Source organism: Scleropages formosus, chromosome 21 (assembly GCF_900964775.1).
Source record: "Scleropages formosus chromosome 21, fSclFor1.1, whole genome shotgun sequence".
Classification (NCBI taxonomy): domain Eukaryota; kingdom Metazoa; phylum Chordata; class Actinopteri; order Osteoglossiformes; family Osteoglossidae; genus Scleropages; species Scleropages formosus.
This window is the reverse complement of record NC_041826.1, coordinates 19,159,554-19,185,095: the sequence shown is the minus strand read 5'-3', so window position 1 is coordinate 19,185,095 and position 25,542 is coordinate 19,159,554. Positions and strand designations below refer to the sequence as shown.

The following is a 25,542-nucleotide window of genomic DNA, read 5'->3' as shown; positions in this document are numbered from 1 at the left end:
CTGTAAAATACAAGGAACAGATCATGTGTCATGATTCTCGTTCAAAAACACAGTTTACATGGATCTTCTATAGGTATTTGAAATCTAGTTAGCACTTGTTGTTTTGTGAGAGATATCAAATGGGTAATATTAAAGGAAACCTCTTTTATTTTATTAGACAGTTGATTTCCTACGTTCCTGTCCCCAAGTCACGTGTTGAAGATCCCGCGTAAAACACGCAGAAAAATAAACCTTTAAATTAAAAAATGAGCAAATTAACCCTAAATAGAAAAGCAAAATATAAACTGTTATTGTAATGCTACACATTAAATGATTACCTGTATAGAACACAAAATAAAGAATGTGTGCCAAAAAAAAAAAAAACCCCACACCATATTCCTTACGTTGACGCCATACAGACGTACACTAGATGGCGGTGAAAACCACATTTCCGATTATAAAGCAAGGGGAACAGTTAGAGGAAGGGACCGGAAATACGTCACTTTACCGGAGTCCGTTCCGGAGAGTCGCAGGACAGGTAATGTGAAAGTGGTATGTGAAACGTGCTCATATATTTTAAATTTACTGTAGGGGGGTTAATATGGTGCGGAGCCACAAATAAGTCTGGCTTTTCCAGTTTTATCTTGCTGGCTTTCCCTGGAAGCACAAGAGGATGAGCATCATCATGCTGTACTGCGGAGTTGATGTGTGTTCTCGCACCACTAGCGAATTTTAATTAAAATTGTGTCAGTCACAGGAAAATGCTGTAACCTTTGTTTTTCTTCTCTTGTCTTGAAGAACAATTAATTTGCAAATTTGATTTGCAGTAAAGAAAATGTCGATATAATTTAGTGCTACGCGCGTACGAGAAGTTTGAAGGCACGTGTCGGTGTCGTGACGTGACTGCCTTACTTACCGCGTGTGCAGTAGTAGCGCACTTAGCTACTGCCTTCAAGTTCTTCCTTCTTTGGACCCAAAGGTTGTAGGTTCGATTCCCACCTCTAGCTGTAGTAGTACCCTTGAAGGTACTTACCCTAAAATTGCTTTGGAAAATTCCCCAACTGTATTAAATAAATGGGTAAATCTCAATGCAAGTAGCTTGTAGGCACTAGTTTGGTTGGAGCTAAAATGATTTTAATAAACGTAGCCCCCTGTTTTGTTTTCTGTTTATTGACTTTGTTTTTACTTAAGCCCTTGCCTCTCTTCAGACCTCTGTGATACCATAATTTCCCTCAAATATCTCAAATCCAGCGACACGATGCTGAGGACAGCATCAGCACAGGTAAAGCTGAACGGAACCAGTAAGCTACTTTCCAAAAATACTTGATACGTATGTTAGTTAACTCTGCATGCAATTTCGTTCTAGGTATTCAGACAGCTGGTTAGACATGTAACAACAGACTCGAGTCTCGTCCTTGAGCGATGTAGGTACCATACTGACCCACACGATGTACCATTATCTGTGTTGAAATTTTACCACTGTTGATGAATGTGATTCCATGTGTATCTTCCCACTTCCTGATCTATTTCTTCCTGTCAGCAATAAACAGGGTTCAAATTTTGGGTCGGGTTGGGCAAGATCCTCTGATGCGACAGGTGGATGGCCGGAACCCTGTCACCATTTTTTCAGTGGCAACCAATGAGATGTGGCGGTCAGGAGAGGGAGAGGCCACACAAGGTAGGAACACTGCTTTTGTGGTCATATACACTTTGCTGTGCTTCTTTAATTTACCTTGAGTAAACGTAGACTAAGTAAGCACACTTCAGATGGGGAAATTTATGCTTTATAGAATGCAATTTCCTGTATGTAAATTATTAGAGGACATGTGACTGGTTGTACATAGAAATTAAAAATGAAAACTTTTTTTGCTGTGAAGTAGGTTTATAATTACTGTATGTCAGATGCATGAGGAGACAGTTAACATGAAAACTTAGTGGTCTCAGGGCTGTCTTTGTCTTACAGGAGATGTTAGTCAAAAGACTACATGGCACCGAATTTCAGTGTTCAAACCAGGCCTGAGGGATATTGCCTACCAGTATGTGAAAAAAGGGTGGGTGACTGGTGCATGGTTGATAAAACAGGGCCCCAAAACATTATTACTTGCTGCATCTATTGTCTGATTTCTGTTTACTTGGTAATAAGATTTGTGTGTAAACAGTTGTTTTGTGTTTGTTATTTGCTTCTCTTTTTATTACTTGGTGACCTTTGCTACTCATCACGGTGATTTCTGTCCAAGGTCCCGGGTACTTGTAGAGGGAAAGCTCGACTATGGGGAGTATGTGGACAAAAACAATGTTCGGCGACAAGCTACCACCATTATAGCAGGTATCTAAATCTGGGATGTAGTTGCATGTAATCTAGAGTTAGCACAGTGAAACACTTCACAAATTGTAGAAGGAGAATCTAAATCTATCCTGTTTCACAGTATATGCTGTAAAATATATATATATTTTTAAAGACACTAAAGTCCTACCTACAGTTTTCATCTCAATTAGATGTGTGTGTTTGTTTTTTCCTTCCACAGACAACATTATCTTTCTAAGTGAGAACATTCGAGAAAGAATATAATAGAAGTTCTATTTCTGTAGAAAAACAGAAGACAGAAGATTGATTTCCATGTCTTTTCTGTAATTTAACTGACCTTGACACTTTGTGTCTGTCTAGTCCTCTGATGGCAAGAAGATCAGTCTTGCTGTGATGTTTGGAACATGCCCATGTAATCTCTCACAATTAGTATTTAGTTTAACTTTTTGTCTTTTGTTAATTGAATTGTCTAATTTCAAGAGTAGTGCACAGCTAAAAGTATCAAAAGCTGATCTTTTAAGTGCAGCCTTGACAGCTGCCCTTATTAATCATAACATTTGTATGTCACAGTTGCTTTTGAAGGAAATGGTTAATTCGATTTAAAAATCAGTGTACCAAAACAGTTTTTAGGGTTTTTTTTTTTTTTTTTTTTTGTGTTCATTAGCACATCCTTTCCCTGAAAGAGAGAAAAAAACATGTTATGTTTGTTATTCATACATTCTTTATTGGTATTAGCAAAAGTTTGTACTTTTCTATTAAAGTTGTATGGTTTAATAATCTTAAGTTTTTAGTAGCCATTCCTTTGCTTGTACATGACAGAACATTAAAAAGTATTTACATTAAAAATGTTTTTTTTTTTTTTTTTAAGGAACTGGGCCAAATCTGTGAAGGGTTTTAAAGAAGGGGCCTGATGTTGGACCCTTCGGTGAAATATTTCTGAATTGTTAGAGTAATTTATTACGCTCAATAAATGAGTCTGTGTCCATTGTGAGTCTCTGTACAATCGCATTTGAGGGGAAACCAGCCTAAATGATACAATGTACAAAGAAGTACCGCAATCTAAACATACTTTGTTTTGGATATTTGTACAAACTTTCTTTGTTTTCATAAAGAATATGGGTGGGTTGTTTTGGTTGTGTCGATCGCTGATTGGTCAACTGCCTTAAGTGAGCACGTTAGATGTAGGCGGGATCTTGAGCGAGGTATTCTTGTCGCTATCCGATTCGTTACAAGAACAGAGACGTTTGCTCCTGATTGGTTTTTAGTTTCTTCGTCTTGCTAAATCGAGGTAGGCGGCCTCTCCTGTTATCCCATTGGCTTTTCATCGTGTCAATCTTCACGATCCCGTTTAAAGCCAGACTTGTTTTGACTTAATGAGGTGATAGCGATTTTATTTTCTTTCGCTGTAATCAGTCGAAATAACCCAAATATACAACGTAAAAATAATTCTGACACAAAATACTGCGACTGTACGAACAGATGTGGATGTAAAAGGCGACCGCTGTTTCTCACGGCGTAACTTTTGCGTGTTCAGTACTCGCCATCTCCTATTGGACAATGGTGCCGTTCAGGCCCCCCCCCCCAAGTGTCTCCGCCCCCGAATTCCTCGGTGTCTGGATGTGCGCGAGACGGGGAAGAGGAAAAAAAAAAAAGTCTAAAACAGAGCGAACAGTCGTGTAACGTTCGACCCGCGCGCGACACGGTGCCACACTGGCCGCGAGGCGACGAGCGCCTGACGAGCGAGAGCTGCGTCTCAAAGTCACGTCGCTCAGCTGTACGGAGGTCTCTGCTCAGAGAGTTTGTGGCACTTTCTTTGCGCTCCTTCTCCTCCTCCTCCTCCTCCTCCTCTGTCCGCGCTCTTCGGAAACGTCGCAGCGGTTCGATCCGTGCGGAGCGGCGGCCGTTGAACATGGAGGTCCTGGACGGAGGAGAGCAGGTCCTGCATTGGGACCGGACCCTCAGCGAGCTGTCGGAGCCCGGGGACACGGACGGCCTGCTCTACACCTCCGTGAGTGTCACTCTTATAAATGGCCAGCAGTGTTAGTGTTGAGTTGGGTCAAAAGTGCCGAGTTGAGGACTCGAGCTGCTGTGTGTTGCGCGTGCAGGCATGATTGACAGCCTTCCCCGCGAGACAGGCGCGAAACGAACCTCTTAATGCACTTGGCTGCTCTCTCTCTCTTTCTACACTATGGCCGCCCCGTGTTAACGCCTTACTGCCAGTAATACTGGCGCTTCTGAACAAGCCACAAGGCCTTTAACTTACCGACCCCCCCCCGTGGTTGTTATGGTAACAGGTCAGTTGCCCTGCGCTCACACTGCTCATCTCCCCCTCTCCGTCCCTGTGTCCACAGTAACGGTTAGAAGTGAAATCTTAGGTATGAGCGGGTTCTGTTGTCATTAAACCTTCATTTATCTGATGCTTTGCACCAGGGTAAAGAACTGTACAGCCGCTTGTGATTTGTGCACAGCAGGGTATTCTTACTGTATCAGTTCAGGGTAAGTACTTGGATCAAAGGTGCTGCAGTAGGAGAGGGGTTTGAAACGGTAATCTGAAGATTGCAACGTGACAGTCGTAAACACTGCATCACCTTCTGCCACCTAAGTAATGCAGAGAAAGTGCAGTGATCAGCAGTACACTATCCCACTATCTAGGAGTTCTTGCTCACGTCACATGTGGCATTCCATTATCCACAATAAGCCTTAAGTGATTTTAGTGTTTAGATAGCATTTCACCCGTCAAAGCCCCCCTCCTCCCCCCCCAAGACCCTTCTCACACTTTCCATCTCTCCACTCTATCCTATGTGTACGTGAAATTCCACATGACTCCGCCAACCCCTCGCAGGTGCTGTTCCTGAACATCAACCTTCGCCTGGCGATAAGATCCAGAGCAGTGTATCCGGAGGTGACACTGTGGTTCTTAATCGGTTAGATGAGGCAATAAATGAAATCAGTAGTGTGTTCAGGACACACCTCTCTTTGGTACATGCCAATCATGCTTTCATATTTAGAGCTGGTATCTTCAGCCTTTCTAGTTATGCCTTATTGTTGGAAAGGGTGTCGCAATAATAACTAATAAGTGACTTGCTCAGCCAGTTTTTTTTTTTTTTTGTCTCTTGGAGAATGTGCCACCATTCATGGTTATATGTTATCTTATAAAGATGGCCTTGCATGTGCTGACCGCTGCAGTGTAAACGGGAAGTGATGTGCAAAAGGAGGCTGATGGTAAGCTGTCTTGCTACAGGGCCCCATCAGAGTTGTTAGCTTTTGATAAATTGGGCGTTTTTGACCAATTGACGTTGTTGATTAACCCAAGTAAACATACCAATGTTTATATATGTCAGTGGAGAGTACTGTCATAACCCTTTACCTAACCCTCCTGGTCTGGTGTAAACTATTATTTTACAGTGATAGTGTTTCCTTCCATGGTGCTGCTCAGGAGACTGGTCAAAAAATAATTTGTGCTAGGTCCTGTTTTCACATCCCTTTTAAACTCTTTGAGATAACAGTAAAGATTTTGTTGCCCCCCACCCCAAGAGAATGCACATCTTTGACCCTGAGGCCTAATAAAAAAAAAAAAAAAAAAAACAATTTCTTAATCAGAGTTGCTTTTTGTGAGTTTAGGTGATAAGTTCTAAGTGATTCAGGTTTCCTGGTTACACAGAAGGCTCCAGGGGGCCTTAGGGGCCTTCTGGATCAGGCCAGACACCAGGGATGTGGTCAGAAGAGTGCTGGGATTGTTTCTTTTCTTGCCTTTGCTCTATGCGGGAAGGAGAGTGTTAGAAATGTAGACCTCACTCAGATGCCTTATAAGAGCTGTTGTGTGTCTTTGCTGTAGCACATATTAGGCTGTGCTTTTCAGGGCTCTCCAGTGGAGTTTTACCAGGCCAGGGTGGAGATTCGTTGGACAAGTATGATGAAAGCCGGGTCCCATATACGTCACTTTTTTGGAATTTTGCCTGATGCTGACTTGTATAACTTGTTCTCATGCTGGGCATTATTCAATCCATTATCCTTTTCAAGTTTGCATCGTAAGTTGTGTGAAAACTACACATTTTTGCTGTTTTTATTTTTTCAGAAAGTGTATATGGTAATTAATTCTCCCCAAAGACAGCTCTGTTTGTGCCTCTTGAGGTGACACAGCTGCATGGCCTTTCAAATTGTTCATATTGTCTGTAAAAATGTCCATAAAAGTTCTCCTCTGTTTCTCTGAGACACGAAACAGGTATTAAAACTCCCACTGAGAAACACAAGGGATACATTCTTGCTTTAGATGTGAAACTGTTCTTCATTTGCATTTTTAGGCAAAATAATATTTCAGCACTTTTTCTCAGTTCCATATCTTAAGTTTATTCTAGAATTGCTGTGGTCAAAAAGGTTGATCTTTGACTGGTAGCTTCCTTTCAAGTAATTAAAATCAGGTGATGTGAGATCCTGAAATGTCTCATGGTCCTATGCATGCAGTGGTGCAGCTTTTCTTTTTGTGATCACACAGGAACAGCTGGTAGCATAGCGGTTAGAGCTGTTGCCTTTCGACCCAAAGGTTGCAGGTTTGTCTCTGTGGTCTGTCGCCTTGGTGGCTGACAGTAGAACGTTCCTGCACGGGTCAATGTCACAGCTGCTTTATCTATTTAAAAAAAAAAAAAAAAGAGTAGTATTCCCAACTTGCTGTGTATAAGAACACCGTTCAGCATGACATTTTCACTTAACCTGAACTTCAAGAGAGTTTCTGGTCACCAGCTTATCGCTGTCCTTTTTTTGTCAGTGTGAATGGACCCTGGTGGTCACAGATATGTGGTTTCAGGCTGTGAGCAAGGGGACTGAGTTGGCTTTTCACAGACGCATAGTTCCTCATGCTGTCAGCCTGTCAGTGCAAGGCTAGGCCTGTGGGATGGGGGGGTGGGGGTGGGGGTGGTGTGGGCTTGAAACAGAGCTGGCCTTCTTCTCTCGTTGGATCCTCACAGAGCTAGGGCCTGTTCTTCGCCAGGAACGGGGGTCCGTTCTTGAGCAAGTACCCTCCCCCAGTGCTCTCTCCACCCCAGGCCTTAAAGGCTCTGTCTGTCCTACTGCAACCTGAGAGGAAGTGAGGATAGTAACACCTACGTGTGTTTCTCTTCCTCACTCTGTCATTGTCTTCCCTTTTCCTTCACCTCATGTCTGCACTGTGCCTGAAGCTGACTGGTGCTGATTGTCTGCATTTGTTAAAGTGACTGGGGCCCCTTTGGATCTACCGGTATGCTGTTTTTCCTCAGACATGATGTGACAGTCTTTCAGACAGTCGCTGGGAGTGCGAAAGACGCCCAGCAAACAGCTCCAGCCCCTAGGGCTTGGCATGCTACACAGCTGCCCATGCCCGAACACCACATCTTTGCTATCCTAACAGTGCTGTACTGTGGTGTGTCAATGTGGAGAGGCACACTTTGCGTGAAACAAAGGGAGCTGCTGGGAGAATGATAAAATGAAGCCTGTGATTTGAATTATCTTGGCTACTCAGAGGCTGTGCTCCAGGTGTAGGCTTTGATAGGTGTCTGCAATTTCCGTCTGAGAAAATAAAGTGATTCTTTTGAACCTCAGTAGTGGGTTGTGAAAATGGATAGTTGCCCTTGAAGAAGCTCGAGCCTAGCCCCCAGGATGTGACCAACCTGAAATAAGCATTCCCTTCATCTACTTCTGCAGGAAACCCAGCTGGGATTCTCCGAGCTCTGCTCCTCAGAGTGGGTAAATTTAGACGTCTTGGATGACCTGAGCCTTTTGCACTGGCCTGTACTAAATGAGGCTTAACTGTACCACTGCCTAAAGGAAGCAGGGTGACTAACTTAGAAACATGCTGTGATGTGACCGAGTTGCCAATTCCTCTCTGTCATACACCTTTGATTAGCTCTTCTTGATGTGAGTGGCTGCTGCCCCACGCCAAGCTCATAGTAACTTGTGGCAGTCAAGGTTCCAAACAGTGAACTGCTCTGCAGTATCTCTTTTGTTTAGACTACCTCTGTTTATCAGGAACCATCGACTCGACATATTTGGCTGTCCGAACAGTATGATGTCTGGCGCAGAAGAGCCTGCTTTCTTTTCTGGCACCTCCAACACAGTGGGTGGATAGTGTTGGGGGTTTCATGGCAGGGAATAGAGCATATTTGTCAGAGCTCAGGTACTTGCGCACACAAACTGAGGTTTGCTTGATTCTTGGATTGTGCAGTGAGTCTTGCTGTTGTAGCCAGGCACACGCACTCTGAGCAATAGCTTGGTTGGTTTCACAGGGCAGTGGAATATGATGGTGGAGCATCTGGGTGTTGAAGTGAACAGCTAATTTGGCCAGTGAGAAAACAAAGTTGAGAGGAAGCATTTGGTTCTTCCTTCTGTGGTCGTAGGCTGTCAGGGGAAGCGTTTACAGGCTTGGTGTGTTCAGTGAGGAGAGGATGAAAATCATTTCATTATCTCACACTGCTGTTTTCATACCTCTTTGCCGATGGAGCAGCAGAGATGTCAGTGGGCATGTTTACGTTCTACCAGTTTTGTTAAGTATATGCGTATAATGCGAATTCAGTGCTTTACAAGGGATGATTCAGTTGCTTTGGGAAGCACTCCTGTTTTTTCTTGTTTGTGTGGTAGGATGCTGGCATGTTCCTGTGCAATATGGCATACGCTTCTTTATTTATATGTTGCTGTTAAAATACTAAAACAGTATCACTTGCTCTGTTGAAAAATCCCCAGCCCACTTGAAGCATGTAGAAGCTTCCTGTCTTTTCCCAGAAGCTCACATCAGTACCAGCTTGACTAAGCCCTGCTGGCCCCTATCCTTCCTAAACTGGGAGAACTGCGTCATCATGGCAGCAAGGATTGCTTCAAGCTGTCGCTCTTTTTTTTTTCTTTTTGTTTCCAGCCCCTATTGGAGATGGTGGTGGGGAGGGTGCCCCTTGTCTAGGTGACAGGGGAATTCTGCATACTTTCAGATAACACCAGATGGGCTCCAGGCTCATTTGTTGGACAGCTCCATCGGAGTGGATAAAACTGTCAATCAACTCAAGGAAGAGGAGTGGGTCTAAGGGATTATGAGTTCCTGTTTGAACGCTATGGGTTTAGCTGCTGGGCTGTTTTGAAGCTCTGTTCTGCCGGCAACACTAGACACAGAAGTTTTAAATAAGACTAGCAGCTCTTAAGACGGTTTTCAGCAGATGATGCAATAGAAACAGGGCTCACATGGTTCCTGTCCTGAACTATTTTTTTTTTTTTTTTGGTGGACAGAATCCAAAAGAAACATCTGGGTTTCACATTTGTCCCCCCAGCTTTGCACCTCCCAGTCCTGTCTGTGAAAGAAGCCCAATATCTGAGCCAGTCCAAGCTGGTGCAGGGAGGTGAAAATAGGAGCCCCATGGGGGTCTGGGGGTTGTCCAAACACAAGCTTTAAACATTTGTTTGTTTCCTAGTGTGTCTGCATAAAGCAGAGTCAATTTCTGTGACTGTGGAGCTTTTTGGGTTTTAGGGTGGGGGTGTGGAGGTTGTTTCAAGTATAGAGAGCACAGTGCCTGCTGTTCTGCATCCCCCCTGCTACAAATTCCTGTTACAGCCCCCTTAGGCTTACCTTGCACCATTGCCTAGACATGTTGGTCCTTGAGGGCACCTTTGGAAGCACAAAGCCTCCTCGAAATTTCTTCAAATCCGTCATCGCCCTAATAGTGATTGGAGAACGGCTCGGAGAAGGCGGAGCAATGCGTGGGAGGAGGAGCATTGAGTTGCAGAGCTCTGCTCCGCTTACAACACCCACATCCAGAGCCTGGAGACAAAGAGGCATTTAACCCCAGGCAATGACGAGCCAAAACCCAAGCCCCAGTGCTGCACTTTCCCCTCCAGAGGCAGCCGCTGTAGAAACTCCCTGTTCTGTGTGGAAATAGTGAAGATGTAGTGCCACTCGCTCAAAGCTGTGTCTACAGTTTACATTTACATGCCTCTGTGTGTACTTTGCCTGATGCTTTTGTGTAGCCAATATGACAAAAATGTAAATCCAGACCAGGTGGACACTGGGAGATTAATGGAGCCTTCCCTACACTGAATAGAGAGATGGTGTTGATCCACCTTTATTTGTAGGTGTTTTGAGGGGGTCTAACTGAAAAGCCTAACTAAGGGGTCAGCGGATGAGATGGGGGACCTCAGTCTTATCCTTGTTCTTATCTTTCTTATCCCTTCCTTTTCTTTGTATGCACTTAACTGTCATCAGCCTTGCAGGAGGAACATCTCCGACCCGCTGAAGTAGCAATACTCAGTTCTGTAGGTAGCGGTGCTCTAGTTGGAGCTTTCGCTTCGCAATCGGAAAACCCGGGTTCGAATCCTACCTCCTGCTGACGTACCTTTTAAAGGGTTCTTGTGGTGAATTACTTCATTGAAAATTAACTACGTGTAAAAATTAAGAAACTGTAAGTACCTTAGTATGCAAACCTGGACTCATTTGATTTGGAGGAAACCATCAAATTAAAATAAATGTTACAAAAGGCCCTTTACCTGAAGGTGTCTCGGATTGCTTGCCTTTTACACTTTGGCATTCTACATAGCTTTGTTTACTGAAAGTTTCAGCCAAACGGCTTTTCCTTTTAACTTAAAACTGCACCACTCTAGTATCACGTCCAGGTTCTGAAGGACTAGGCTGCCTGGTGGCCTCTATTGTCATCACTGCATGAATAGTTTAGTTGTAGGGCCCAGTGCTTGACATTCCATAAATACGACAGACATATTCACAAGTTGCTGCAAGACTGAAGTCCCTTCCCTTTGGTCCTGTTTGCCTGCACATGTCAGGTGTTGCTAGGATACGGCTCAGTGCTGTTGATGGAGTCTAGCATTGCATATATCGAAGTGACTGCTGCCTCATCATCATTTGTTGTCCTTAGCTCTTGACTGAGGGCTTCTACCGTGCTCAAGAGGACTGTTAGGTATCATAAAGTCGTTAAAATATAATTACATACATTTACATATCTAGCAGATGCTTTTCTCCAAAGCAGTTTCCAATGAACTCCATGTAGTGTTATCAGCCCACACACCTTATCCACCAAGGTGACTTGCACTGCTAGATATACTACTTATAATGGGTTACTCATCCATACATCAGTAGAACACACTCTCTCTGTGTCACTCACGCACTATGGGGAGCCTGAACAGCATGTCTTTGGACTATGGGAGGAAACTGGAGCATCTGGAGGAAACCCACGCAGACATGGGGAAAACATGCAAACTCCACACACACTGAGCGGGGCTCGAACCTACATCCTGTCACACCACCCAGGTGCTGTGAGACAGCAGCGCTACTTGCTGTGCCAGTGTGCATCTGTGTAAATAATTCCTAGATGTGACAGCATGGAAGGAATGTTTTAGAGTATTTTTAGTTTTGTCGTATGTTTCTTAATGGCAGGTTTATTAGCTGGGTTATGTAAATGCCTCATTTCTGTAGAATCCTTGACGGTATACAATATAATGTGCCAGGGTATCACGTATGGGGTTTGGGCACATGTTGAAAAACAGGAGTGGCGGTATATTGGTGAACAGAATGTTCCAGAAGGAAGCGGTCAGTCTCGGTGTCTGCTTGGGTTTCCTCCCTCTTGAAGTCTCTGTTTCCAGGCCTGTAATTGAATCCACATGTTCCCCCCCCCATTCTCCCAGCCGCTCCACGCAGCCCCACCCGTTCTGCTTACTCATTCCCTTCAGCCGTGCATCCAAAATAATCCATCACGTCTCTGGATGGTGTTTGCGTTCTCCCACCCACCACAGCCCTCCCTTGTATTAAACTCACATCTGTGAGGTTCCATTGGCTTCACTCCCCATAGAGTACTTAACGCCAACCCTTAACACTACTCGCCACGTGTATTTTCCTTTTCTCTTGGTTTTTAGCCCACTTTTAACGACTTCACTTTATGTTCTTGGTATGTGTGGTGTTCCCTTCCCTGAGTTCCTTCTCTCCAGCTCTGTGAATGGCTGTTCTGTGAGCTCGTTGGTGACAGTTGAATCGCGGTTGCACCGAAATCTATAAGCGTTGCTTGGCTGATGTGTTCTGATTTGCACTTTCTCGTTTTGCTACCAGTGCCATGTTCTGCACAGTTTTTCCTCTGTGCCTTTGAGGTTTAGGTGGATTTACTTGCAGGGTACAGTGAAAGAGCCATTGTTAGTCCAATCCCCCCCTCCCCAGCTGCTGTAAATAGGCTCCGTACTCTGTCAACTTGCTCTGAGAGACCCTTCAGCGTGCTGGTTCACCCCACCCTGCATTTTTTTCTTTTGGTCATTTTGGCTGTGCATTCCTCATGGAATCCTTCCCCACAGAAGACCCTTCTTCATAGGTCTGAATTGCTGTAGCCTATAGGTATGGCTCATGTGCTTGGGGAATCCAAGTAGAGTTTCTTCAGCTGTGTGGATTTTCTAGTGTTTTTCTCCGGAAAATGCAGTGTGACCAAGTAGCACAGACATGGTCAACCATTTATTTGAGAGACTTCCTCAGCAGTGTTACTGCTTTGATACGTGGGCTTTTCAGGTCTAATTGGAGTTCTTACTGGACATTTTTGCCCTTTCCTGTGTGGTGGACCTTGCTAGATGGCATAACTTCTTTCACATCTTAGTACTGCATAGGAAGGAGGCTGCAGTGCTGCCTTGTACAGGAGGCACAACTCTTGATCGTGCGGAAATCCAGACAGCCAGAGTGCTGTTGTGCATTCAAGGGAAAGATTAAAACTGTCTGATGCTGATAAAATTTGCTGACACTTGTGAAAGTATGCATGTGTGAACATGTTGTGCTGTGGAGACACATCTTTAGGTCTGGAGTGAAGGGAGTTGTTTTGGAATGAAGAGTGCTGAGGGAGAGGAGTCAAGTATAAAGCATGTGTGCAGACCACTGGTAGCATAGTGGTTAGAGGTACTGCCTTTGGATCCACAGGTTCAGTTCCCACCTCTGGCTGTATTACCTTTGAGCAAAGTACTTACCGTGAATTGCTCCAGTAAAAATACCCAGCTGTATAAATGGGCAAGTACTGTAATTCTAAGTAGCTTAACATTGTAAATTACTTTGGCAAAAAACATCAGCTCAGTGAATGAATGTGTGTATTTGCTTGGAATCGTTAATTTATAGACCATCAGATATAGCTTTAGAATTTTTTTTGTTTTTATCTGTGTGCAATATGAGCACATTGTTTCAATGTGCTCGTGTTGTACATGTTCAAGTCTTATTGCGCATTACACTATGTGCAATAAGACTTGAACCTTTCATCCTTTGTTAACCTATTCTTGCACTCCTTTGCTGCCCACTGTTAGTTTTTTGACATGCGGATGGTTCTCTGTCTCATTGCAGCACTTCACGGGCCTGCTCGACGATCTTTCCCAGGAAGCTTTGCTGGGTCAGCTACTGAGTGACCTGAGTGACCCTTTTCTGTCAGGCAGGGGTGAGGCTATGAATGTGGAGGAGGAGCTGACCCCTGCCTCCCCAATGCCTCCCCCGATCCAGGCAGAGCACAGCTACTCCCTGAGTGGTGATTCACGGCCCCAGTCACCGCTGTCACATCTGCCCAGCCAGGGGAGCGATGTGGGTGAGTGAAGGAGGTGGATTGGTGAATGAAAAAAATGCTGGAGGACGAGAGTGCTAGTTAAGGAAGAAAGAAAACACAAGATTCATGGAGGGGTGGTGGTTGGCAGATGAAGGAAGGATTGTAGTTGTGCACATAAAACCTCTTTACTTCACCCCTGTAATAAAGCATAATGAGCCTTAATGTTAGTGTAGCATATGGGCTTGAGTAAGTTGGAGGGAACAGAGACACTGCATGTGTTTTGACTGTGAATAACAGAGCCATGTAAACACAAAATGACACTCAATAGATGGTTTCTGACCAGTGGCAAGCAAAGGCCAACTGTCATGGTTGCCCTCTGCCATAACCCACCCCTACCCGACAGGGAATTAGACAGGCCCATGGCCAGGCGAACAGCTTGACTACTTGTGCCAGCTGACTGTGGGCGAGCCGTCTGGTCCTGGGGGGTCGCTGTGATCTGGCACCATTCTGCCCAGCTCACGAGCATGATCACACTGAGGGCACAGTGAGGGTAAAAAGGTTGCAATTAGTGGCATGGAGAGAGCGGTGTGCATGCCTTGGTGTTTTCGGGTGTGTCTGTCTGTGTGCTTCATGGTAAAATGCATGCACTACAATGTCTTGGAAGAGATGCAGAGTTAAATATGCACTTTCTCAGAATGAAAGACTTGAGCATCCTTCCTGTTGTGCTTAATAAAGATTTATGTGGCACATTTGATTGGAGTGACAGTTCTTGCTTCTGACCAGAAAAGACCATTCTTGGTTAAACTCTTAACCTTTGTTGATTGGACAGGGTCTGTGGTTCCTTAGTCAAAGATGCAAATGCATTCAGTTGTGCTCATTTCATTCCAGAGTTAAAATCTCAGTGTATGAACTCTGGCCACACAAGCTGAAAATGCACAACAAAATGTTGCTTCTCTTAGCTTTATTGATCTTGAGTCCATTATCCAGCATTTGAAAATAATTGCGTGAACATTTCTCAAATGGAGAAAATGATAATGGCAGGAAAAGCTGTAAAATTTTTAATCTGATTTGTTTTTGGTGGTGCTATCCCTGCTTTTCTTACTGTTCCTGCTGTTCCCAGGAGATTCAGAGCCTGAGGACTGGCCCATGGAGGCAGAGGAAAAAGGCCTGAAGATTGAGCCACTGCTGGCAGACCCACCCACGCTTCTGCCACCACTGTCCCTCAGTCTATCCACTGAAAGCCCTGATGGCCCCTCCAGCCCAGCTACAACCAGCCCCACTGTCTCCGTCCCAGTTGTGGTCTCCCAGGCCACGCATGTCAAGATTATTAAGGTGACAATTCTGGGCTGCAGGGGATGTTGCAGTTAAGAAGTTTGATGAACAAGTGAAAGTGTCCTTGACACCAGTGTACTTCTTGTGAATTGCATAACTTCATTATTCATCTTTAAAACTGAGTATAATATTAGGCATAATCAAACTTTGTAGCTTGTACACCGTAGTATGGTGGTGCTCACTGATGAACATTCTAGATGAGCCACAGCTGGTACAGATGCTGTTCCTCCTCCCTGGACAGGTTAAAGAGGACAGTGGATGCCTCAGCCCTCAAATCAAGCTGGAGCCCCATGAGGTGGACCAGTTCCTTAACTTGTCCCCTAAAAGTGAGTGCTCTTGGGTGGAAGATGCTTCTGGAATCTGGATTAGCTTGTTTCACCTAAAGCAGCTTGAGTCCCCCTGGTGGACATGTTCAGTATTGACCGGCACCTCAAAATGCTGAACTGACGCACGAACTTCAGTTGTATGGTACCTGGTTTTAAATATGAGCAAATAGTGAAGATATAAGAAAATGATTGTCTGTACCATTGTGTACTACTTTTAATTCCATAGTTTGTGATGCTTGTTTCTATAGGAGTACCTTCTTAGTCTTTGTGCAGCAGGTTGAGAAATAATGGTCTTTGCTTCTAGGCCTAGAGTCCCTGCAGCTACCCCCGACACCCCCAAGCTCACACGGCAGTGACTCGGAGGGCAGCCTGAGCCCCACGAGGCCCAGTGTCCCCTCCAGCCCCTCCCAGGCACAGTCACAGTCTGTCCTGAAGGTGACACAACGAGCCTCCTCATCACTTGCCAGCTCGCCCTTGCTGACAGCACCCCACGTAAGTACCTGCCAAAATATCACCCTCAGTACTCAACTGGGCATCAGTCTGCTTGTAATTTATCTGGTTGCTCTTGAGTCTGCAGTTTAATGTGTTTTATCCCTCTTTTGTGATTTCAGAGTTCATTTATGTTGCTCATAAGTATGTTGAATTGCTGAATCTAAAAAGATAATGATCACTCTCAAAGCTGACCCCTGTATCTCGTATTTCTGTGGTCTGTTTTGGTCCGTGGGACCCATTCCTATACACCTCAATCCCAGAAGCTACAAGGCTCAGGGCCTCTTCTGCTGACTGAGGAAGAGAGGCGCACACTGATTGCAGAGGGATACCCCGTGCCCACAAAGCTGCCCCTGTCTAAAGCTGAGGAGAAAGCCCTGAAGAAGATTCGCAGAAAGATCAAGAACAAAGTAACTAGCTCACTCTGCGGTCCCTTTTTAGCCCCACCACAGTAGCAGACTAGAGAGACAGCCACTAGTTGAGCTCCGAAAGGTGTGTTTTACATTGAAGTTTTAAATGGATCGTTTCTTGATAGATCTCTGCTCAGGAAAGCCGAAGGAAGAAGAAAGAATACATGGATGCACTTGAAAAGAAGTAAGTTGACACAATATGGTATAGCCCTAGATTATCTTTGGCTGTCTCATGGGTTTGCTGTTAATCCTTAAATTGGAATCGTGGTAATTGTTGTCTAGCGATGGCTTGAAGGGTCTGAGATTCTTCTCTTGTCCACAGGGTGGAGACCTGCTCCAATGAGAACAATGAGTTGCGCAGGAAAGTGGAAACCCTGGAGTGTACCAACAAGTGAGTGGGCCAAGCAGCCAGGCCTCTTGCGCTTCTTGTCAGATCTACTTCATATATGAACACACGTATGTGTGTATATGCGTTTCCCTGCGCACACGCGTGCTGAAGGTTGGATATCATTGGTGCTCTGAGACACCTTGCAGTGCGATGGAAACGTGAAGTGTTAGAACTGTGAAAGCATGACGGAAACCATTGTATGTGCTCCTGCACTTCATTGAAGGATTCAGCAATACTTGGGAGCAAAATAAAGTTGGTGTGCATTATAAAAACACCTGTGTGCTCTGGCAGTACCCTCTGTTATGGAAGATATGGGCTGTGTGTCAAATTTATTCACCAGCAGTGTGGGAAAAAATCAAAAATTGAGAACATCAGTGTTGTGCATTGTATGAGCTGTACGTTGCACTGGAGAAAAGCTTCTGCTAAATGAATAAATGTAGATGTAAATTATATGAGTAATTACATGAATAAATGTGGATAGATAATTATATGAAGAAAATAGCTCTGTGTTTGTCTGTGTGCATGCGTATGTGTGTATATATTTTTAACTCTCTCAGTCACTTACAAATCTGAATCTTTTATTAAAGCAACCACCTGAAAACCTTTCTGAGCAGCAGAAACAACAGAAGGTCCCTTCCTAGGGCATTGAACCTGTGACCTTTTTGTCCATTTCATTACTTTGTACAGACTCTGTAAATTAACACACACACACTTTGGACCAAACTTATAAAAACATTTGCTTTTGTAAGGCTAACAATTGTGTTATCTGTGGTCATGGAAGAAAATGTAACTTCTTCTCTTGTGATGGTTTGTAATTCTGTGTTGTGTGCTGATGCTACCCTCACCTTCCAGATCTCTGCTGCAGCAGCTGCACTCTCTGCAGGCAGTGGTAGCTGGGAAGGTACCCCGCTCCTGCAAGGTCGCCGGCACCCAGACCTCAACTTGTCTCATGGTGAGTATGTTGTTCGCACCCCGTCTTCTGCCCTTCTGTCCAGTCATCCCATCAGTATAATGCCAGCACAGCACATTGAAGTAGTACTACAGGAAGTACTGTTTGAAAAAACTGCAGTAAAAGCTGAAAGGGTAATATTTGTAATAACGGTTGATGTCGGTTCAGAAAGATTAGTAAGAGAAACTCCTGCAGTGCATCTTTCAGAATTTACATAAAAAATGCAGTGTTTGGAATATGAAAAGTCATGCATGTCTGCGACGGTGAGAGATGGCTGTCGATCCTTCTCATTTCATCCGCTGTGTTTTTATCTCGGGTTTCACACAGACATCAGGGATCCGGCCTTGATGCTGACCCTGCTGTCTTGTGTTACTGTTTTGTCTGCCGTGGCACTGTGTGCTGCTCTAGGTGCTGGTGCTGTGTTTCGCTGTGTTCCTGGGCAGTTTTTACCAGGGTCTGGGGCCCTGCTCTACCATAACCAGCACGAGCCTGCCTGTGAAGAGTGCCATGCAGGAGTCCTACACAACTACAGGTGGGGAAAGGCCAGCAAAGAGTGTAAGAGAGCGAGATAAAAGTGGAGACTTGGGAGTGAACATTGAATGTCAGTTGGAGAAATGGAGTCCTGTGAGCGAGTGAGTAACTGTGAGAGTAGGCATGAGAGACTGAGTCAAAATCCAGAGTAAATTGAACAAATCTAGGTGCACAAAGGACACATGGCAGGAACGAACACTGAATTGTTTCAAATACTTCAGTGAAAATAGCACCTTTCTTCCTTCTGATTGTCAGAACTGGATTTTGGTTTGTTAGCATCCAGCAAGCTTTGGTTATATCGCGAGTGAATGTTGACACATAGCAAGCGGCTCTGCACATCTGTTCCTGCCACAACCAAAAAAGAAATGGCTCAAATGAAAGATGCACTTTTTCTATTTGCATTTATTCATGTGTAAATGTTGTATATGAGAACTGGTTTAGCAATAAGTAATGGATACTTGTTATGCAAATAAAACATTTTAGAAATTGAATTGGAGAGAAATAAGAGAATCCAGGAGAGAGGGAATCAGTGTGTTCGTGCTGATGCCTTCTTTAGAGCACTTGAATTTTAAAAGGGCTGTTTTCTACAATAGCTTTAGAGGTGGGTCTGTACTTAAACGCAGAACACCGACCGTCCTGTAATATACGCGTTTCAGATTCCATTTGCCTCCATCCTGCCCTCCACACACCCTGGGCTTTCAGACTGTCACGACTCAGTTGCCTATACCTCCTGTGGCATATGCTGGGGTGGGCGTGGCATGAGTGTAAGGCTCCTCTAGTTTTCCTCTGAGTCAGCCACAGTCCCTGCCACCACCCCCTCCGCCTTCCCTCAGCTGGTGTCCAGTCTCTTGTTCTGTCCTCCTCCTGCTGGCCAGTCAAATGTGTTTATTCCCTCGGCTTGTTCTGGTGCACTCCCTGACCCCTGCTGCTGCTGGTTTAGCTGTATTTTTACCCCATTGTTAATTCCCCCCCCCCCTCCATGCAGCAGGGATGGCAGACTTTAAATAGGTATTTAGTTGTGAATAATGTTTTTCTGTAAAGAGTGATCCACCATCTCTCTCTTGGTCATTCTCTTCTGTCTTCTTTCTCTTCAAATCTGTTAAACAACAGCAATGAAGAGGACTGCTTTGAACTCATAAACAGATGAATAGCCCTACAATTAACTGGCTGTGCCACTAAAGTGTTTGCTCTCAAAAGTCATTATCTGTCATTTGGCGTGATTATCGTTGTCATGATCAGAAACCAAGTGCCCTGATATCATTACCGCTGATCTGAGCTCTCACTTGTGTGTACATCCTACTCAGTCAGTGTCTCCGTGTGGATCATAAGATTGCCGTGTTAGTCTTCTCTAGCGAGCGAGTGTGTGTATGTAGGCTGCCTGATGTGTAGTGGATAAAGGTTTAGACTTGTGTGTGTAGCTGACGGGTAATTGTGTGCCTTCGGGTAAAAGCATCTGCTGAGCAGCGGATTGATGTGATAGTGCGGGTCTGTGCCTCTGTCCACAGTGAAGTCGAGGAGCCTGCTGGGGTACGAGGAGTTACCAGCAGAGTACTTGGAGCAGTGGGATAGACAGACTGATGTCATGGTAACCTGGCGGTCCCAACAACAGCAGGAGCAGGAGGGAGTGGAGGATGCAGAAAGACACAGAGCAGAATCCCACCAGTTACAGCCGTTAGCCCACAGCAATGACACACATGTCCAGAAGCCCATCCTCATAGACCTGCACTCACACAGGTGAGAGAATGGTGTATCATGTCTGAGCAATTGCTCACAGTAGGGAGCTGATTCTGGTAAAAACTATACACATATATTAACAATGTTTATGCGTTTGGCAGAAGCTTTTCTTCAGAAGAATATGCTAGTAAAGGTTGGACAAAATGACTGTAAACGGAAAGGACTGCACTGTTTCGGTTTCCTTTAAGTAAATGCCTCTTTTCTACGTCCCTCTCCCAGGTCTCTGGAACTGCGGATGAATGAGAGCACAAAAGTAATACATCTGGAGAGGACAGTGAATGAGACTTCCTGAGGTCTACCTGGCCCCTCCGCCTTGCATGCAGGCCCCAGTCCTTGCCCTGAAACCCTGCCCAGTGCAGTGTCAAGGCTTGGAAAGTCACTTTGTATTTATATATTCTGTTCAAGTATTGTAGTTATACTTTTATATGTATTTTTATTCCATTCCAGCATTAGGCAGTAACGCACATTACTACATAGTTGATTTGTGTTCATGCTTTTGTTTTTATGATTTGCTTTCAGCACTGTTCTCTCATTTAAGGAGTGTGTGGGTTTTTTTTTTTTTTTTTTTTTTTTTTAAAAATTTAATTTAATTTACAAGGTTGTATTAAACATCTCCCCTACCGCGTTGCTGTGGTGAAGGACCGCCCCTCCACAATAAACAGCCTTAGTTTTACATTGAGCAGATTTGATGAGGGCAAATTGTGCATGTTCAATTTCCTGCGTTTCCATTGAAAACCCTCCAGACCATGTGACACTCACAGTTGATTCCTTGTTCAAATAATGAATCAAATTATGTTCCATTGGAAGGGTTGCAAATGAAGCCAAAAAGCCCCTACCCCCCATAAAGGCATCACTGTAGAACTGATTTATTTTGTTATGAAACACACATGGACCAGTTTAGAAAAAAAAAGGTACTCTATACAGTCATTTTGACAGTGCTATTATTAGTTAGTGTTTCCTTGTGCTGGTCAGGTTTCCTGTGACAGTGGATGAATACATTAGTAACACAGCAGAATACGACTGTCTGATTGTGGGGATGCTAACATGAACTGTTGCCTTTAATTACATTTGTGGCAACCCTGTGAGAGAGTGGGGGGAGCGTTGACAGGATCTGGTTTGCTTTATGTTCTTCAAAACCTTCCAGTATCTAATTTGAGGTCTTAACATTATGCTTGGGTGAAAAAAAACATCTAATTTCAATATTTCCAAATACTAGAGACATGATATAATGGGAACTGGTTGTTGATGTGTACCATTTCTTTATTACATTATTTTTATTTAATTTTTAATAATTGTAACAGTTACGTGGGAGATGTATAATGACTCATGTTTAGAAGCAGTTTAAATGGAACATCTCTGATTGAAGGTGGATGTGGCATCTTGACCTTATAGGAGTGACACCTGAGCAGAGAGGTTCATATCCCATCCTTTTATGATGTCATTTGCGTGGGACAGAGGGAAATCTTGTAGCAGACATTGGATCTTGGCTTCGGTCATACCATTACAGGTGTTAGCTCCTCTGTGTTTCTATGCTACTGGTTGTCTCTAAAATCCTTGTGTGTTTTTCAGTACAACTCTGAAATGCCCCTCCTTTTTTGGATTCCTGTTAGTTGCCTGTGATTGGATCAATGAGGATTCTGAATGTTAGGGTGGGTGAGATCACATTGTGCCATCAGTCAACCACTGACTACAAACATGGACACTCTGATGGATTCTGTAACCAAAAATAATGACTGCCAGTGGATGATGATTCAAAGGCATCATTCCTGCTGTCACTAGTAGTGTCATACCAGGTTCATCTCTGGTTCCCTTCAGTGGAACAATCCAAAAAATAAACCTGCTGTGAATTAACTTGCACTGCTTCCCAAACCAATGATTTATTTATTCTTGTTGTAAATGTAGCATTTCTTTTTGAGAACAAAATAATAAATTTGAAGTGTGATTTGCATGTCTTCATTCTGCCTACCTAAAAGCTCTGTTTTTAATGTTGTCCAAAATGTATTCTTGCAACGAGAGGTGTCCATGCCTATGTGTGTTTTACTTCATATCAACATGTAGTACTTTGGTGCATGAAGACTTGTGTGTTTTTCCTTTCTCTTGTTGCTTCCTGATTCTGAAATGAAACAATTAATATGTTTGTGCTTTTTTTTTTTTTTTTTTTTTTCTTTTTTTGAACCAAATAAATATTTTCCTTAGTAAAAGTACCCTTTCTGGTGAATTTTTGTGTGTTGTCCTACTTTTGTACCAAACGGGATGAGCTGGTGACCATTGAGGACCTGCTTTTACCACTGGCGATTTTGATCAAGGACTTCTGAGAGGAAAAAACCAGAACACGCAGCTGGTTTCCTTAACACACTGGAATATTATACTAGTGCATTATTTAGTCACCATGTGCTTTCAAGGAACCTTCTGGTAAAACTCACAATGTCAAAGCTCAAAGATTTACAGGTTTTGCAGCAGGATAACATTCCCCCTCTGTGTGCATGACTGAACTGACAGACCCGAGTCCCCTCTGTCTGGGAGAATGTGGGCAAGATGATACTTGTTGCACTGCGTTACTGGTCTCTCTTCGGTCCCAGGCACGTCTCCTTCCCGGAGGTTGAGTGTTAGCCTGCCTGCTTTTCCAGTTCGCTAAAATCCAGTGGCAAGACAAGTTCTTCCATCTCTTCGAAAAACAAACTTTCATATAAAGTTACTATATCACACTGCTTCATAAGAAAAAAGACAAATCAAAGTTCTTGAAAGCTCCTTTGTGTATTTTAATCTGCATTTATGACCCCATTTAGGCCTGTGAAAATTCCAGTATTTGTGTCTGTGACTTGAGTGTGTGACCTCATTCGCAATGCCAGGTAGATCTAGTTCTGTCTATGAAGTTGTGTTATTTCACCTGTGTGGGTCAGCTCAACACTCCAGGTAGGTAAAAATACAAAACACACTTCCGTTGGCAGCTTCATCACCTGCCTGTCCAAAGCAGGGTCGCGGTGTTCCGGATCCTATCCCAGAGGCCTTGGGCACAGGGCAGAGTCCACGCTGGATGCGACACACCATCTTTAGGCAAAATCAAAATGCAAGAATGGATAAAAATGTAGTCGTGCAGATGTGTTTAAACAAATGTATCCATTTAAAAAGAAAGGAGCGCAGCCAGCTACAGTGAGGGAGCACAGGATACACACTTCCACACGAATCACTGCTGATCTCACACACTTTGACCATAGTGCCACATACTGAAGACGTGTTGACTCCTGTATGCCCGGCTCATAGACTAAAATCAAACAAAACAGTAATGTAATATAAATATTTCGCCATGTAATAAATAATAGCCTCGGACAATTCCGTACATCCTTTCGAAGCCGTTAATGGAATGAGTTAATATCGAATGAGGGGCCTGATTGATATACTCACGCTGCAATAAGAATAAATGCTCTTACTTACATTAAATTGTTTATCATCATGGTTATTATTTTGGAGTGTACTGGTAACCGGCAGCGTTTCTCATTCGTTGTCCTACATAACGACGTGGCACGCGCCGGCGAGGTCAGGGCATTCTGTCACTTAATAGTAGTGGGGGGCTGGTTGCTCGCGCCGGTTAAATTGAGCGTCGCAGCGCTTCCTCGCGCACACCTTCGAGGTAAATCCCTCCGAGCGGCGCGAGAGCGGCGCGCGCTATTCAGCCGGACGACGAACACGGCGGCAGAGAGGGCGCGTGCGTGTTTCTGCGTGTGAGCGTGAGCGTGTATATGTGTACGTGTGTGTATGTGTGCGCGCGTGTGCGCGTGTGTGAGAGCGCTCTCAGCAACCCCTTGCCCTACTTATCCACAATGATGCTGCGCGGAGAGGAGCGGGAGTATCCCAGAATGCCCTTGTAGCCGGAGCCCGAGCCCGACCGACACAGGGACGGAGACGGAGGTGGGGACGATGGAGATGGATGTCTGCGGTGCTCTTCCTGCCGCCGCCACCGCGGCTCGTCGCTCCTCGAACCGCTCGCGCTGCCTTGTTGTTCTGTCGTCAGCCGCCGTCTCGGCTCCAGCAGTTGGGCCGCGCGCGTGAGGGTCGCGCGGCTCCCGCCCCGGGGTCCCGCTCCACCACTGCCACTGCGGCGCTCGTGCCGTCCTCCGGCTCCGGCGTCGACCGCGCTTCCCCGCAACCACTCGGCCGTCCGACCAGCGTTGAGAAGGGAGGTGGGGCGGGGGGGGGGAGGTGTCCCCCGCGCCCAAGCATGGACCCTGTGGCCAAGCCGTGCGCGTCCCCGGCGGACAGGAGCGCTCAGCCCGCGGGCGGCAGACCCAGCTCGTTGGGGGCCACCGGCGGGGACGCGACCGAGCGCAGCAGCGCCAGAGACGAGGCGACGAGCGGCGGGGACACGCTGAGCAGCTTCACGGACACGGAGGAGTCGCTGGAGGACAAGCTGAGGGGTCTGGCGTTCAGGAAGCAGACCTCGTACAGGTAGGCGGCCGGGGGCGCAGCGCGCGGACGCCGGCGTCTCGCCGGCCGGGGCTGTTCGAATCACGGCACGCGCAGCTGCGCGCAGAGGCGGCGCGTGGCTTCTGCTAGCGCGGACGCTGCCAGCGCTGGGTTGACACGGGGCGGGCGGTGGGTGACTGGGTCTGCGCGCACTTCGGTTCGGCGCCGCCGGCTCGTCCGTGCGGATTTTGCTCCTTTGTCCCCTAAGGCGCGTGTACCGTGGCGTGTGCGCGGAAAAGCCCTGGCGAGGTGCGCAGCTCTTGGGACCCTGTCGGTGGCAGATGATGGCGAAGGACCACGGAGGGACAGGGTGCTTCGGTGGGCCTGCCCTGCAGACCGCGCCGCCCCCGCCACGGCTCGGTCTTCACTGACACACAGCTGTCAGGGCCTCTTGGCTTCTGTTGTTTGCGGCGCTCCCGCTACCCGAAGGTCCCAGGTTCGAATGCCACTCCTGAAGTGCTGCTGTCGCACGTGCACCCGCTGTATAAATAGGTAGATGGCTGCCAAGTGGATTATCTAACGTTGCAGGAGGCCTTAGAGGAAGGTGTCAGGTAAACGAATAATTGTAGCTGACTACATACAATTCTTCTCTCTCTGTCCAAAGGCCAGTTGTGATTTGTCTAGAAATCCTCTGAAATGATCATACGGGAGGGTGAGGAGGTATTCTTTAAATTGTACTTAATCAAAAGGTTCCCCGTTAAAATATGTGTCCTAAGCTGTTCCTTTGCCACCTGAAGGTTGCAGGGTTACAATCCGGCTCGGTTGTCCTCGATGGATGTGGTGCTTGTCGTCCCGAATTGGTCCGGTACAAATACCCTGCTCTGTCAACGGTAAATCGACCTAAGTTGGCCATCCTGTATTTTAACTAAACTAAATCACGTCGCTGGACACGGGCACCAGCTAAGCGAAGGTTGGTAATTGGGAAACGGGGCGCACCGGAAAGAGCTGCGCTTCTTACTCTACTGGTTGTTGTCGGGTCCCGGGAGGTGGGGTCACCCTCCCTCACCTGTTTGGCAGAAGCACAGCAATGACCGCTTAAAACCTGAAAACTGAGCGTGCTTAGGTGGCACGTGCGGTGCGCATTATTCGGGTCTTTTACAATGAAAGGCACCGGAGGAAGTGTGCGGCGAGCGC

General features: G+C 45.5%; 3 protein-coding genes across 15 annotated transcripts in view; all 3 read left to right on the top strand.

Annotated features, from left to right (window-relative positions):
* The first annotated feature begins 468 nt into the window (after positions 1–468).
* ssbp1 (single-stranded DNA binding protein 1) lies at positions 469–3,236 on the top strand. 4 transcript variants are annotated; one of them, XM_018729908.2, is made up of 7 exons: positions 469–531; positions 1,188–1,261; positions 1,346–1,403; positions 1,520–1,657; positions 1,943–2,030; positions 2,217–2,305; positions 2,505–3,236. In XM_018729908.2, the coding sequence occupies exons 2-7, from the start codon at positions 1,238–1,240 to the stop codon at positions 2,546–2,548; spliced, it is 441 nt and encodes a 146-aa protein (XP_018585424.1). In that variant the 5' UTR covers positions 469–531; positions 1,188–1,237; the 3' UTR covers positions 2,549–3,236. The 4 variants fall into 4 exon arrangements, with proteins under 4 accessions (XP_018585424.1, XP_018585423.1, XP_018585425.1 ...); XM_018729907.2 differs by having other exon boundaries at positions 474–517; XM_018729909.2 differs by lacking the exon at positions 469–531 and adding an exon at positions 552–685.
* A 650-nt stretch (positions 3,237–3,886) lies between these two features.
* Positions 3,887–22,088, top strand: creb3l2 (cAMP responsive element binding protein 3-like 2). 2 transcript variants are annotated; one of them, XM_018730144.2, is made up of 12 exons: positions 3,887–4,292; positions 13,596–13,830; positions 14,909–15,120; positions 15,362–15,446; positions 15,751–15,938; positions 16,202–16,345; positions 16,471–16,529; positions 16,668–16,736; positions 17,586–17,685; positions 18,091–18,214; positions 19,719–19,947; positions 20,167–22,088. In XM_018730144.2, exons 1-12 carry the CDS (start codon positions 4,194–4,196, stop codon positions 20,237–20,239), a joined length of 1,617 nt encoding a protein of 538 aa, XP_018585660.1. In that variant the 5' UTR covers positions 3,887–4,193; the 3' UTR covers positions 20,240–22,088. The 2 variants fall into 2 exon arrangements, with proteins under 2 accessions (XP_018585660.1, XP_018585659.1); XM_018730143.2 differs by having other exon boundaries at positions 16,199–16,345.
* A 1,753-nt stretch (positions 22,089–23,841) lies between these two features.
* Positions 23,842–25,542, top strand: part of dgki (diacylglycerol kinase, iota) — a 42,226-nt gene continuing 40,525 nt past the window's right edge. For 8 of the 9 annotated variants that reach the window (XM_029247178.1, XM_029247180.1, XM_029247181.1 and 5 more), the window contains exon 1: positions 23,842–24,390. In XM_029247178.1, coding sequence (XP_029103011.1) covers positions 23,873–24,390 — 518 coding nt within the window. In that variant the 5' untranslated portion in view covers positions 23,842–23,872. The remainder of the gene's footprint in view (positions 24,391–25,542) is intronic. The other variant, XM_029247185.1, reaches the window with a different exon arrangement.